Source organism: Grammomys surdaster, unplaced genomic scaffold (genome assembly GCF_004785775.1).
Source record: "Grammomys surdaster isolate TR1022 unplaced genomic scaffold, NIH_TR_1.0 126131, whole genome shotgun sequence".
In the NCBI taxonomy this organism is placed as follows: Eukaryota; Metazoa; Chordata; class Mammalia; order Rodentia; family Muridae; genus Grammomys; species Grammomys surdaster.
The window spans coordinates 4,989,262-5,003,448 of NW_021620939.1; the positions used below are offsets into that span (position 1 = coordinate 4,989,262).

Sequence of the window (14,187 nt, forward strand, 5' to 3'; positions counted from 1 at the left end):
CTGTGGGAACCAGTCCTCTCCTCTCCTCTCCTTTCCTCTCCTGACAACATGTAGAGTCCCAGACCTGAATCCAGGTCAGCATCACTTTTACCATTAAACAAAACTGTCCCTTGTCCCCAACACACACAAACACACACACATACAGACAGACAGATACACCCACACACAAACATACAGACACACACAGACACACACACAGACACACACACAGACACACACACAGACACACAGACACACACACACACACACACACACACACACACACACACACACACGAGCATTCAAAGTTAGACTCAAGAAGCTTTTAGGTACCCAGAGATGTTCAGAGGGGTGATTTAAGAGCTCTTACCGGCACAATGGCAAGGACTGTTTTGGCTGGCGTGTGGCGGAAAAGTACATCAATGAAGGAAATGACTTGCAGAGTTTTCCCCAGACCCATGCTGTGGGCCAGAATACAGCCAAAGCCACTACTGGTCTTAAACCTTTCTAAGGACTCTACCAGGTTATCGTATAGGAACCGGATCCCACCAATCTGACAAGAAACAAACCACAAAATGTTAGAAACACTACCAGAGACCCAAACAAAACAAAACAAAACAAACAAAACAAACAAAAAACTGGGCAGTGGTGGCACACACCTTTAATCCCAGCATTTGGGAGGCAAAGGTAGGCAGATTTCTGAATTCGAGGCCAGCCTGGTCTACAGAGTGAGTTCCAGGACAGCCAGGGCTATGCAGAGAAATTCTGTCTTGAAAAAACAAAAACAAAAAACAAAAACAAAACAAAAAGAAAAGAACTACTACCAGAGATTGGGGTTACATATAAGTGAGTTTTACTCACTTGGGAATGGTCAGTAAATAAGCATGTATTATGTCAGATGTTGCATGACTGGAGATGGAAGTTTCCCTATACCCTGACTGGTCTATAGAAGTGTCTCTGTCACTCTGGCTGGTGACAGTCATCTTGGCAATAGCACTGACCTTGTATAAGGTCCCACAGGAGTTAAAGAGTCTTTAGTATCAAACTCCTAACAAGGTCTTTCAATCAGCCTGGCTGCTCTGTGCTTAAAGGGGTGCCTCCTCTAAGCAACCCAATAGTTCTTGCTGTGGGAAGTTCTGAAACTGAGTCAATCTCTGACTGTGTGGGTCATTCAGTGGTCCTAGTTCCAAGCACTAGATCAATAAAACTATTATGTTCTCAATTTTCAGAAATTCCCTAATGTCTGACTTTCATGTCTTTTGAATCTATACCTCCCAAACTTTTCCTTGTTGATCCATCAGAACCAAGATGTGGCAAGTGACATTTTTTAGTATTTATTTCATTGTATGTGTGTGCGTGTGCCTGAGTACATGTATGTGCACCAAGTGCATAAAGGACCCCTTAGATGTCAAGAGGCATCAGATCCATTGAAACTGGAGTTACAGAGCCACTGTGCCAGTGCTAGGAATCAAAGCTGAGTCCTCTGCAAGAGCAGTATGTGCTCTTTTTTGTTTGTTTGTTTGTTTGTTTCGAGACAGGGTTTCTCTGTGTAGCCCTGGCTGTCCTGGAACTCACTCTGTAGACCAGGCTAGCCTTGAACTCTCGAACTCAGAAATCCACCTGCCTCTGCCTCCCAAGTGCTGGGATTAAAGGCATGCGCCACCACCGCCCAACGCAGTATGTGTTCTTAACAGCCAGGCCACCCTCCAGTCCCTACAGTGATTTCTACTTGACAGGGCTAGCCCGAGGCTTGGCTTATCTCTTTTCTCTCCCCACTATGTCCATATTCAAAGGACTCTTCAAACATCAACTGGATCAGAGTTTTCCACTAGCTACTCTTGGGATCCAACAAGTACTTCACAGGCTATAATACTAATAACCAGCAGCAGGCAATGCTTGTAGCACAGAAAAAGGAAACGAGAGTAAGATCGAGATTGGCTGTACCTGATGAGGTTTCACAGCCCGAGCCAACTGTGGGGCCAGGAAGACATTCTCCTCCTCTGGAGGGTGATTCAGGTTGACAAGGACCCGCCCAAGAGCATCATGCTGGTTTAAGGCGTCATTCACATGGGTGCCACCCTTCTCCTCTTCCTCGTCCTCCTCGCTGACAGACTCACTGCTGTCTACAATGTGCAGAGTATCCTCCTCTCCAGAACTCAGTTCAATCACCTCTGAGTCATGGGAGAAGAAAAAAAACGAATCAAAGGAGCAGAGTACTGTGTGGTTTTTCAGAGCAAAAGGGACAGGTAGTTAGCTAAAACTTGACACCACTTACAAAAGAAATGTTTTTAAAGTTTCTTTCTTTCAGAGACAAGGCAAGGAAGTTAACACAGTGCGTGTGCTAGAAGTAGACTCTAAACTAAATGAACAAGGACTAGATTCTTCAAAAGTCAGGTGTAGTGGTACAATGAGTCCCATACTCAGACGGCTGAGAGACAGGGGGATTACTATGAGTTCTAGGCTTGACTACAGTGTAAGACCTTAATACCTCTACCACTAACAACTAAAAAGAAAGAGAGAGAATTAAAAGGAGGGAGGGAGGGAGGGAGGGAGGGAGGGAGGGAGGGACTGAATGTAAAGATGAGCCCTAACCAGGAGGAGCCCTGATCAGGAGGAGCACTGACCAGGAGGAGCATGGCCGTGGAGGACGTGGAGGAGCCCAGGCCTGACCTTACCATCGCGACTGCTTTTCTCATCCTCACTGCCACTGCTACTGTCCAAACAAATAACTTCCTGGGCCAAAACCCGAGGAGGGAGCTGGGGACCATCACTAGCTCGTAAGACAATTTCCTCTGGAAAAAGAAAGATGGAAGTGAACATTTAGGACCAGTGAGGTGGTTCAGCAGGTAAAAGTGTTTGCTGCCAAGCCTGGAGACCTGAGTGTAGTCATCAGGACCCACATGACAGAGGAAGAGAGCCAATTTTTCCAAGTTGTCCTCTGGCCTCTACACAATTCACAAATGTGTCTCTACATGCATGCGTGCACACACACACACACACAAACACATACACACACACACCAACTAAAGTTGAATTAAGAAAACAAAAAGAACAAAACCTCCCCACATTCAGCTGAAACATTTCCCCAAGTGCTTGCCACCTTCCTCTTTTGCTGCTCTAATGAGGGAATGATCATTGAGAAGAAAAGCAGAGGGAAGCTAAAAAAAAAAAAACAAAAAAACCCTCCCAGTCTCCCTCCCAAGTTCTCCTGGCATTCTAAGATCTAAAGCTACAGGGAAAAGAACAAGCCTCAATAAAATTCACCTGAGTATGTTTTAATCTATTTCCACTTTCTAAATGACAGCGCTTCTGACTGTGAAGGGCTGTCAACAAGCAAGGGCCTTCAGGATTCCTCCTAGGCCACAAGCTAGACCTGTCTGACTACTCTGCAAGCTAAGGGCCTTTTCTCCTGGAACTCTTAGTAATTTCTGACAGAAGGTTGCTTACCAGGTAGGAACTCCAAAGGGACAGTCGGAATGGGGGCTGCATATTCTTTCCTCTGCTGCTCCAGGCGTTTTCTTCTTTCCAATTCTTCCTGCTGTGCTGCTTTGGTAACGGGTTCCAACTGATCCTCCCGGAGTAGCTTTCTAAACATTAAAAAGAGATGTCCCTTCAGTTAACTTAAGATTTGTGCAATGTAGCTGGGTGTAGTTGTGGAAGCCTTTAATCTCAGCACTCAGGAAACAGAGACAGGCAGATCTCTATGAGTTCCACATCATGAAAAGACATAGTGAGTTCCAGGACAGCCATCGCTGCATAGTGAGACACTGTCTTAAAAATCAAGCTAGTACAAACAAACAAGAAACAAAAACAAGCAAGCAAGCAAGCAAACAAACAAACAAAAAGACTTGGGTAAAACTCCAAAGGTTCTGCACTGCCGTACTTCACTCATTTGTTCTCCTCACAGACAGCCCTACCAATCTGACTTTGCATATTAAAGACGGAGTGCAAGAGGCTGTGGAGCTGTCTGAGGGACTGAGGAGATATCTCAGATGTGAGAGTAGCTGCTGTGCAAGCATTAGGCCTCAGTGAGAATTCCCAGCACCCATCTAAAAAGCTGGGCTTGGCCATGTGATGTGGACACAAGAAGGTGGGACAGGACAAAGACAGGGCTGCTTGGGCTTGCTGGTCAGCAAATGCCTGGTTTTTCTCCTGTGCTGTTTGAAAAACATTGAGCTCCAGGTTCAGGGAGAGACTCTGTCTCAAGGGTATAGTGTAGAGAGCAAGAGAGGAAGACACATAACATCCTCCACTGACCTCACACACCCCCATACATAAATAAAATAGTGTGTGTGTGTGCATTGCTATTAGACAGAGGAAGAGACAGCTCAGTAGTTAGGAGAGCTTGCTCTGCACGGGTAGGGACTGAAGTTCAAATTCTCAACACCCATGTAAAAAGCCAGGAATGGCTGAGCCTGTTTATAACTCTACTATCGGGGGAAGTGGCAGGCTGATCCTAAGAGTTTCTGGCCAAAAAGAATGTCCTATTCAATGGGAAATACTGTCTCACAGCAATAAGGTGGAAAGCAATAAAGGAACATATTTTGATGTCTCACTGTGGCCTCCACACATTCTAGTGCTTGCACTATGCCATAAATACACAACACATGGGTATTTACATGTACGTGGGCATGCGAATGCACACGCATGTACATACACAAAGTAAAAGTTGTTAGGCAGACAAATAGGGTAATAGGGCCTCTGTATCATTATTTTCTAAGCTTAGAATAATACTTTCCAGTTTCCATTACATGCTTTGAAAGCTGTGGAGCAACACCAAGCATGGTGGCCCACACTTGTAATTCCAGCACTTGACAGGCTACAGTATGAAGATTACTACATGTTCAATGCCAGGGCTACATAGTGAGTTCAAGGGCAGCCTGAGCTACTGGGTTAGACTCTGCCTCAAACAAACAAATGAAGAACAACAAAGTATAACAAAAGTATAGATCAAGTTGTTATTTGGCAGAAGGAAGGATTGTTGGGGATTTGGAAAGTTAAGAATGTTATATTTGATTATCTTTTAGGTCAAGGAAGAAGTCCCACTCCTGGGTCAGTCTCCAACTATCTGAAATTGAATTCCAAGGAAACAGTGACCCAGTTTATGGGAAGTTGTTGCTGATTGATTGATTGTTACAGATCTGTTGTAAACTTCATGTTTTGTTGGGGTTTTTTTTGGTTTTTCGAGACAGGGTTTCTCTGTGTAGCCCTGGCTGTCCTGGAACTCACTCTGTAGACCAGGCTAGCCTCGAACTCTCGAACTCAGAAATCCTCCTGCCTCTGCCTCCCAAGTGCTGGGATTAAAGGCGTGTGCCACCACCGCCTGGCTAAACTTCATGTTCTGAGACATAAAGGAAGAAAAGTCTAAGTCCGAAAACCCTATTATCATCAAGCTGCCACGCAAGGCCTCTCAACGGCCAAGCGCTGCTGCCCGCCGCTGCACCTCCCCACTCCCATCACATCCTCCCTACATTCTCTGCAGCTCAACAGTAGGTCTGAACTGCCCCTTCACTACTGTTTTGTTGTTGTTTGTTTTTTAGTAGCGGTTGTTGCTGTTTTGAGACAGGGTCTCCTTATGTAATCTAGCTGGTCTGGAACTTATGACTCTCTTGCCTCAGCCTCTTGAGTGCCTGTATTGCAGGCATGCGTCACCGCATGTGCCATCTGCACTATTAATGACGGTTCAGAGTTGGACACTATTCTCCACTGGAAAGGACATTCTTGTCCAGATTAATTTTTCTGCTGTAACTACTGGTAATACTTTCTCCAATTCTCCTTACCCAGAGCACAGCTTACCGTATGTTTCTTCTCATGTGAGAGGGCTTCTGAGCTCGCTTCTTTTTGGGGTCCTCGGATGCCAGGATCTTGCCTTGGTGCCTAAGCTGCTCTGAAGGCTCAGACTGAGATGAGGTAGTTGAAGTGCACCGCGGCGGCCGCTGCCCATCTTCCCCCAGCTGGGCATGCTCAGTGCCACACATGCCTTCCAGGGATGGGTCTAGAAAAAAGTGGGGAGAAAGAAGTGGCTTACTGGGGTCGGTGGAGGAGATGGATTTTGATGCCCGACATCCTAAGGTTCAAATTACAACTCAGCACCTTATTAGATGATAACCCAAGGTGATATCTCTCTGAATGTCAGTAGATGTACCTAAAAGAAGACAATGGTGCTCATACTTCAGAGCTATATGAGGGCTAGATAGTGTGTGTACTTAGACCTGATCCTGACCAGAGAAGGGCACATAACAAATGACAACACTGAGTGGTATGGTAGGAGTTAGGAGACCTCTGGCCTCAGAATGCTTGAGAGTGCTGGCTATGCTGGGATGCCTGCAGTCCCAGCATTTGGGAGTTTGCAACAACTCACACTGCTCCTTTCAGTGCTTGGAGTAGGAACTTGCTCAACTTGTCAGCCATTCAGTGCCGACTTACAAATGCAAGCTCTGCCCCAGATGTATCAACAGATAGTTTTAAGATTCTTTTCCTTCAAAGAATATTGTGTTCTATAAGAGATGGCTCATGTATACTGAGACACAACACAGCAATATATATCAAATATTAAACAAAGGGCAAGTCACCACATGGGTGCTAAGAACTGAATACAGGTTCTCTATAAGAACAGCAAGTGTTCTTTCCAGCCCCAAAATAAGTTATTTTCTTCAGAAGATGCAGGGGGTTTATTCAGACTGATTTTGAACCTTCTGCTGAAAGTAATGAAACAGAACAGGAAATATGTTACACAGGGGAGCTGTGTCAATCTGCCTTGTCATTCTTTGCAGAACAGTTTAAGAGGCTGGATTTATCAAACAAGATCATCTGTGTCCCTTCATGCTTGAAACTATGTCCTTGGACCCATGACACTGTATTGAAGTAAGGCCTGTACCAGTTCACCATCTTAAATCTTAACAATCAACAGAATTATCTTGAAGGAGGAGTGGAGTCAAAGTAGAACACCAAGACTTTTAGCTGCTCTCCCAAGTCTGTTTCTATTCCAAACAGCTCTGAAGAAAAGCCAAATGTCTGCCATTAAAGGAACTATTTTGCAGCCAGACTTAGTGGTGCACACCTTTAATCCCAGTACTCAGTGAGCACAGGTAGGCAAACCTCTCTGAGTTCAAGACTGACCTGGTCTACATATTGAGCTCCAGGATAGCTAGAGCTACATAGTTAGACACTATCTCAGGAAAAAAAGAAAAAAGTAAATAAACCAACCAACCAACCAACCTTTCCTTTTAGCACTCTTTCCTCTCAAACACAGATGGACAACATTTTCACAACTGTCCAGCTCTCTGCCCTAAATTCTTATCTCCTAAAAAAGAGAGCCATCAATATTGGGGGGTGTTTTTGTGCACTGTGTATTTAGGTGCTGATTACTGAGTCCAGAAATCTGGTTGGAGTCTGGATGTTGGCACTGTCAAGTATCTCCTGTCTTGATGTTGTGTAAAAGTTGTTTTTCATCACCTCTGATTGCTTAATAAAAAGCTGATCAGCCAATATCTGGGCAAGAGAGAGTAAAGGGAAACTTCCGATCCCAGTGAGAGGGTTGCTGGTAAAGACCAGCAAGAGAGGAATTTGCCATGAGCAAGTGGCCATGAGAGGGTTAGTCAAGGAGGACACCAATGGAGCAGGAGCAGCCAGGGTAAGACCAAGATGGCAGGTAACACCATATGGCTGGGAAGTAGGCCAGATTAGCATAGCTGGGTTAGAATAGATAAGAACCCTGCCCAGCTATAGTGCAAGAAGCTATTAATAAATATACCAGGTCTCCATGTCATTATTTTAGAGCAAAGGGAGGCATTGAAAAGCCCTGAACTTTTACACCCAATCTCACCATGCCCCAAGTAAACAGCTGCTTACATAGCAGACCCCCTAGGAGGGGGATATCCACTGCTAAGTGGGCACCTAGAGAGGTGGCTTATTGGGGGCAGAGTAGATGAAAACTGCAGAATGGCCTACTACACTTGTAGCTGAGCTGAGACTGGGCAACTTAGTTTTTTGCTGGTTCTCTGGCCTGGTTGTACAATGGCCTTGTTGTTTTTTCACTGAGCTATACCCCACTCCGGGATAATGACCTTTGATGCTCTCCAAATCTTCCTATGTTTTGTTTCTATTTCACAAGCAAATTTATTGAGTAACTACTTGGAGGAACACTTGGAGGCAAGGTTAAAGAGTAGGCAGACAGGACAGAGTCCTAACAAGGGGCAGCTCTGCAAGGTCAAACCAAGGGGGCTGAAACTGATCTGCTGGACAATGAGAACTTGTTGCTAACTGCTGTTTTCTTGCTCTGGCTGTTGTGCTTCCTCATAGAATGGGCTGTTCTTGGGAGGAGAAAACACAACTGCTAGTCTTTCAGAGTTACAGACAGATTTACTATCAAATATCCATTCCAAGCTATGAGCCTATTACCTAGGGTCTAGCAGGGGGCTGAGTGTAGCAATAAAATTTTTTAAATGCTCAGACACTGGTCAGTTGTGGTAGACGTATAATCAAACAAGAAGATAAAAAGTCCTGTGTTCTGTCATATAACAAATGTAATTAGTGTTTGCATAGCTTAAAAGTCAACGGCTATTACTACCCTGGTTAAGATCATAGGTTCAGACCTGGGCATAAATACTCCTGAACTTTCTCTTTGACCTGAATGCCTTTAACTTCTCTTTCACTCAAGTCAGCTATAAGTAGCAATCACAAGTTATATAAACAAAGACCACTTGCATAAGCTTCTTGGAAATGAGTTATAAATACCACCACCACCACCAAAAATTTAACTGATAAACCTTGCCTGGGTGTCAAGGGGAGAAGAACACACCATACCACATTTCATTCAGTGAATGCACAAATACAAATACTTCCAGGGCTCACCCTTGAGCTTCCAATCCTTTTCCCTCTGCTCTACAGAGACCAGTGGCCTCTAAGACTTAGAATTTTCTACTAATCTCCTATGATAAAATGTATAATAATGATAAATGCATTATATAATGATAAATGCACACACCTGTAATCCCAGTACTTAGTAAGACTGAGGCAAAAAGAGAGAATGAAAACATCCCAGACACAGATACTTCCTCAAGAAACAAATAAAAATTATGCATGCACTACAATCTATGAGCTATTTATGCACCAAAAAGTTTATGCCCTAATATCAACACATTTGAGGTTTACAAAATTGAAAAGGACAAAGAACTATGTTAAACAAGACTACATGGGTATGATCAGTGAAATCTAGAATATATAAAACTATAGAGCCAGTACATTCTTTTCCTCTAGAAATAAGTTGCAAGGAAAACTATATAAAGAAGGTAAAAATCAATAAATTAAAGAGATGTAAAAGGAAGCCAACCATATGTGGTCCTTGTGGAAATGTAAATAAATTAACAATAAAAATAATTTTAAAGATAATTGAGGATCATCTCAGTATTTCATAATATAAGCAAGTACATTTAAAAATTTTAACTATGTGTATATGTACAAATCTGTATGAAGGGTATGTTACAAGCCTGTGGGTGCCTACAGAGGGGAAGTGTCAGTTCTGCTAGAGCAGGAGTTACAGGCAGTTGTGAGCCTGCTTCTGTGAGTGCTGGGAACAAAAACCCCAGGTCCTCTTCAAAAGAAATTCACAGCTGAGGCAGCATCCCAGCCCCAGGAGCTCCTTTCTTAATTTGAAAGCTAGGCACAGTGGCTCATGTCTTTGATCCCAGCAGCAGATGGCAGAAGCAGAAAGCTTGCACTAGACCAAGTGTGAGGCCAGTCTGGTCCACTTGGCGAATTCCAAGACAGCTAGAGGTTTATAATCAGCTCTTATCAAGGGAAAAAAGGTTTATAATGTTAAGGATGGAAGATCTGAGAACAAATGCCAGACTGGCTTGCTACTCAGAGAGCTGGAAGCAGACAAAGACTTAATGTAGGGGGTTGGTCTGATGCTGCTATGTATTCAAATGCTAAATATTGGCCTCCAAGATTTGGTTGTTCCCGACTAGATATAAACCTTGCCCCATAACTTATCCCTGATTGGTTAATAAAAATGCCTACAGCCTGGGCTGGGCAGAAGAGAGGGAGGCAGAGTGAAGGTTCCTGGGCTTGGAGTATCAGGCAGAAACCAAGAGACAGAGGAGGAAGGAAGAGGAGGTTGCCATGGGGTAGGTGGATCTTGAATGCATGGCCACAAGGCCTGGCCTACTCAGAATGGTCAAGCGGAACACAGCAAGTGGTATCTTGGGAATCACCACAGGCAAGTAGACAAAATAGCATAGAGGGTTGGTATCTGCCCAGCTCTAGTGCTAAAAGGCTTATTATAAATCTAAAGGTCTCTGTGCCTGGCAACGTGGCGGGTATGACAATACCCAGAATATTAACCACAGCAAGTTCATCTTGTCACTATGTTTACTGTCTTTCAAAATTCCATAATTTAAATAGTAATTTTTTATCTCTAAGTTTTATTTTTTTATTTATCTATTTATTTAGCTTTTGTAGTGCAGGGAGTTAAGGATATAATATTGGACATGCTAGATAAGTGCTCTGTTGCTGAGCTATATGCAAGGGCAGCTATTTAAGGTCTAAGAGAAAATAAATTAAATGAGTACTAAACTCTAAGCTACTTATATGCTAATTTCTTCACATTTTTTTTCCCCCCGAGACAGGGTTTCTCTGTGTAGCCCTGGCTGTCCTGGAACTCACTCTGTAGACCAGGCTAGCCTTGAACTCTCGAACTCAGAAATCCTCCTGCCTCTGCCTCCCAAGTGCTGGGATTAAAGGTGTACGCCACCACTGCCCGGCTTTCTTCACATTTGTGTTTTTTTTTAAAATTCCTGTCTGGACACATCGCTAATGGCAAAAGGACAATTCCCTTCTCCCACTTGCTCTGGCCCTGCTCACTCCAGCCCAAAGGTTTATTTATTTATTATATGTAAGTACACTGTAGCTGTCTTCAGACACACCAGAAGAGGGCATCAGATCATTACAGATGGTTGTGAGCCACCATGTGGTTGCTGGGAATTGAACTCAGGACCTCCAGAAGAGCAGTCGGTGCTCTTAACCACTGAGCCATCTCTCCAGCCCTTCTTCACATTTGTTAATACACATTTATATTTTTCATATAGTGATTAGTCAGTTTATACCTTCTTGTGTTCTGTTGGCTGCCTCATATATGTAAATATTTCTTTTAAATTTTTATTTTTTTGAGTGTGTGAGTGTGTGTGTTCATGTGCAAACATGCATGTACATTTGGAGATCAGAAATCAACTTGTGGGAGTTGGTTCTCTTCTTCTAACATGGTTTCTGGTGATCAGACTTGATTGTCAAGCGTAACGGTAAGCACACTTACCCACTGAGCCTTGTGATTGGCCTTGTATCTGAGTGGTTCCTTGACAAAGAGCATACAATTGCCACTTGCATGGTACACTGTAAGCAAAATCACAGAGCACCATTCTCCTGCTGCTGGACTATCTACAGTGAACTACATGTCTTTGTATATTTTCCCTTCCCTTCCTTTTATTTTTATTCTTTTTTCCCCCACTTCCCTTCTCCCTCTTGCACTGACCCCACTTGCTCTGGTCCCATGTTTGCTCCAGCCTCCAGCCCCGACTCGCTCCTGCCCAAAGTACACTATAGTTGTTTTCAGACACCCATAGGAGGGCATCAGATTTCATTGTGGATGTTTGTGAGCCACCATGTGGTTGCTGGGATTTGAGCTCCTGACTTCCTGAAGAGCAGTCAGTGCTCTTAACTGCTGAGCCATCTCTCCAACACCCTTTTATTTTTATTCTAACCTATTAGTGCTTTAATGTTCAGGTATCTGCAAATATCTTCAATAGTGAGTCAGATAATAAAGATTTTACATTCTACAGGCAATAACATCTCCATCATAGATACTTAATTTTATTATTGCATCTTACAAAAAGCCACACATAAACAAATGAAAAAAGTGTTCCAATAATACTTAACTTACAAAGTTAACCAAAAACATTTTTTTAACGGTGCAAGGTTGGAAGATCCATATTTTGATTTCAAAACTTAGTGCAAATCGCAATAATCAAACCATGAGATACAGATATAAAGCACATATGAAGACTAATGGAATAAAAGGTAAAACAAACTCCCATAAGACATGAGGTCAAGTGGTTTTTAATGACAGTCATTCAATTACTAATGCTGAGAAATACACATGCAGAATAACAAAGCTGAATGTTTAACAAGGGTCATATAGTAAAACTGAGTCAAGCTGGGCAGTGGTGGTGCACACTTTTAACCCAACACTCAGGAGGCAGAGGCAGCTGGATCTCTGAGTTTGAGGGCAGACTGATATACAGAGTGAGTTCCAGGACAGCCAGGATTACCTGGCTGTCACAGAGAAACCCTGTCTCAGGGAAGAAAAACAAAACAACCCCAAAACACCCCAAAACACACACACACACACACACACACACACACACACACACACACAGAGTCAAGACCAAGTCTTGAATGACTATAATCCCAGCCCTTGAAAGGCAGGCAGAAGGATTACCAGATTTAGGCAGTCTTGGGCTACACAGAGTTCTAGGCTAGCAAACCTAATACTTAAAACTATAAAATTCTTAGAAGTGATGATACAGTAAACAGCTTATTGACACTGGATTTGGCAATGGTTTTTTAGAATGATTCCAAAGACAAACAACACACGAACACACACACACAAACACACACACACACACACACACACACACACGCACACCAGACTTCATGAAAATTTAAAACTTTTGTGCAACACAAAAAATATGATCAAGATAGACATAAAAAACAGGCAGTGGATGGATGGATGGATGGATGGACGGATGGATGGGGAGAGAGAGGGAGAGAGGGAGAAAGGAGGACAAGAATGGTGGTTCATGCCTTGTAATACAGCCTTGAGGAGGCAGAGGTGGGTGATCATTGAGTTCAAGGCCAGACTAGATTACAGAGTTACTTTTAGGTTTGCCTGAGCTATGAGGTGAGATCTAACCTCAGAAAAAAAAAAAAAAAAAAAACAATAATAAAGATATTCACAAACACACACAATATATGCTATTAAAATTTTAATTCTTTTGTGTATGTATATCTATGAAAATTAAGCAAATTTGCACATTGAGGTATATATGTTTGTTTATTTTTGCATAAAGAACAAAATCTTGGGCCAAGGAAATGACTCAGTGGATAAAGTATGAGGCGCCAAGTTCAGATTCCCAGCAGCATGTAACTTGGTTACAAAGAATTTGAGACTACCTTGGGCTATATAGCACCTTATCTCAAAAACAAAACAAAACAAAACAAGGAAAGAAACTGAATGAAATACAATTTTATTATCAAAACCAAAATTGATTTTACAAACACTTCTTTCTTCAAGCCCCACCAGGCCCCACTATCACCACCCTGGCTAAAATGCACCCTCCTCCCACTAGTGGGGTTCAGGCCTATCTTTTATTGTCTACATAATTCTTATTAAAACATGGAGGGATTCTGTACATTTATTTTGGGAGAGTATCACTACAGGTGGAAGTCAGAGGATGATTTGTGGGAGTTGTTTTCTCTCTCCACCATGAGTTCCAGATATCAAACTCAAGTTGTTGTTAGGTCTCCTAGATCCAAGATTATTTGAGGGAGTCTCTAGTGAGGGAGTGCCTGGATCAAACTGGCCAGGAACCATGTCTGTGAGGCCTTTCCTTGACTGATGAGTGATGCGGGCTGCACGTCTTTGGGCAAGAAAGCCTGAGTTGTAACTGGGGAGCAAGCCAGTCAACAGTGTCCCCCACAGTCTCGGCTTTAGCTCCTGACTCTAGTTTCCAGCTTTGCTCCTGGAAGTATAAGGTGGGATAAACAATTTCCCTCTGACGTTGGTTTTAGTCAATGTTTTATCACAGCAACAGAAAGATCACCTGGTCAGCCATCTTGGCAGCCCGTGAAATTATTTTACTAACTGAACACTCATCCTCCATCTTCTCATTTAACATAGGATTCCTTCAAAACAGAGACCCTTCCCAGCTGACCCTCCACTATACATCTAATGCCCAATACAAATGCCTGCCCTGGAGCAGAGGCCTGACCCAACTGCAAACAAGCTGCTTACAGTCTGCCAACAGCTTAGGTCTTGTATGAATTTCTATTCATATAAATCAAAATATGGTTCACCTTTAAAACAGGTTATAGAAAGACCAGAACTCTGCCACAGTTATTCTCCAGGAAGAAAAAGAAATCTTCATGACATTA

The 14,187-nt window shown here is 43.0% G+C and overlaps 1 protein-coding gene across 1 annotated transcript in view; it reads right to left on the reverse strand.

The window, feature by feature from the left end:
- Rad54l2 (RAD54 like 2) overlaps nt 1-14,187 on the reverse strand; it is a 99,391-nt gene that overhangs the window by 24,617 nt on the left and 60,587 nt on the right. The window contains exons 3-7 of the mRNA XM_028756631.1: nt 5,776-5,974; nt 3,427-3,566; nt 2,655-2,771; nt 1,924-2,150; nt 350-532 (exon numbers count right to left, since the gene is read on the reverse strand). Of these exons, the coding sequence (XP_028612464.1) occupies nt 350-532; nt 1,924-2,150; nt 2,655-2,771; nt 3,427-3,566; nt 5,776-5,974 (866 nt within the window). The remainder of the gene's footprint in view (nt 1-349; nt 533-1,923; nt 2,151-2,654; nt 2,772-3,426; nt 3,567-5,775; nt 5,975-14,187) is intronic.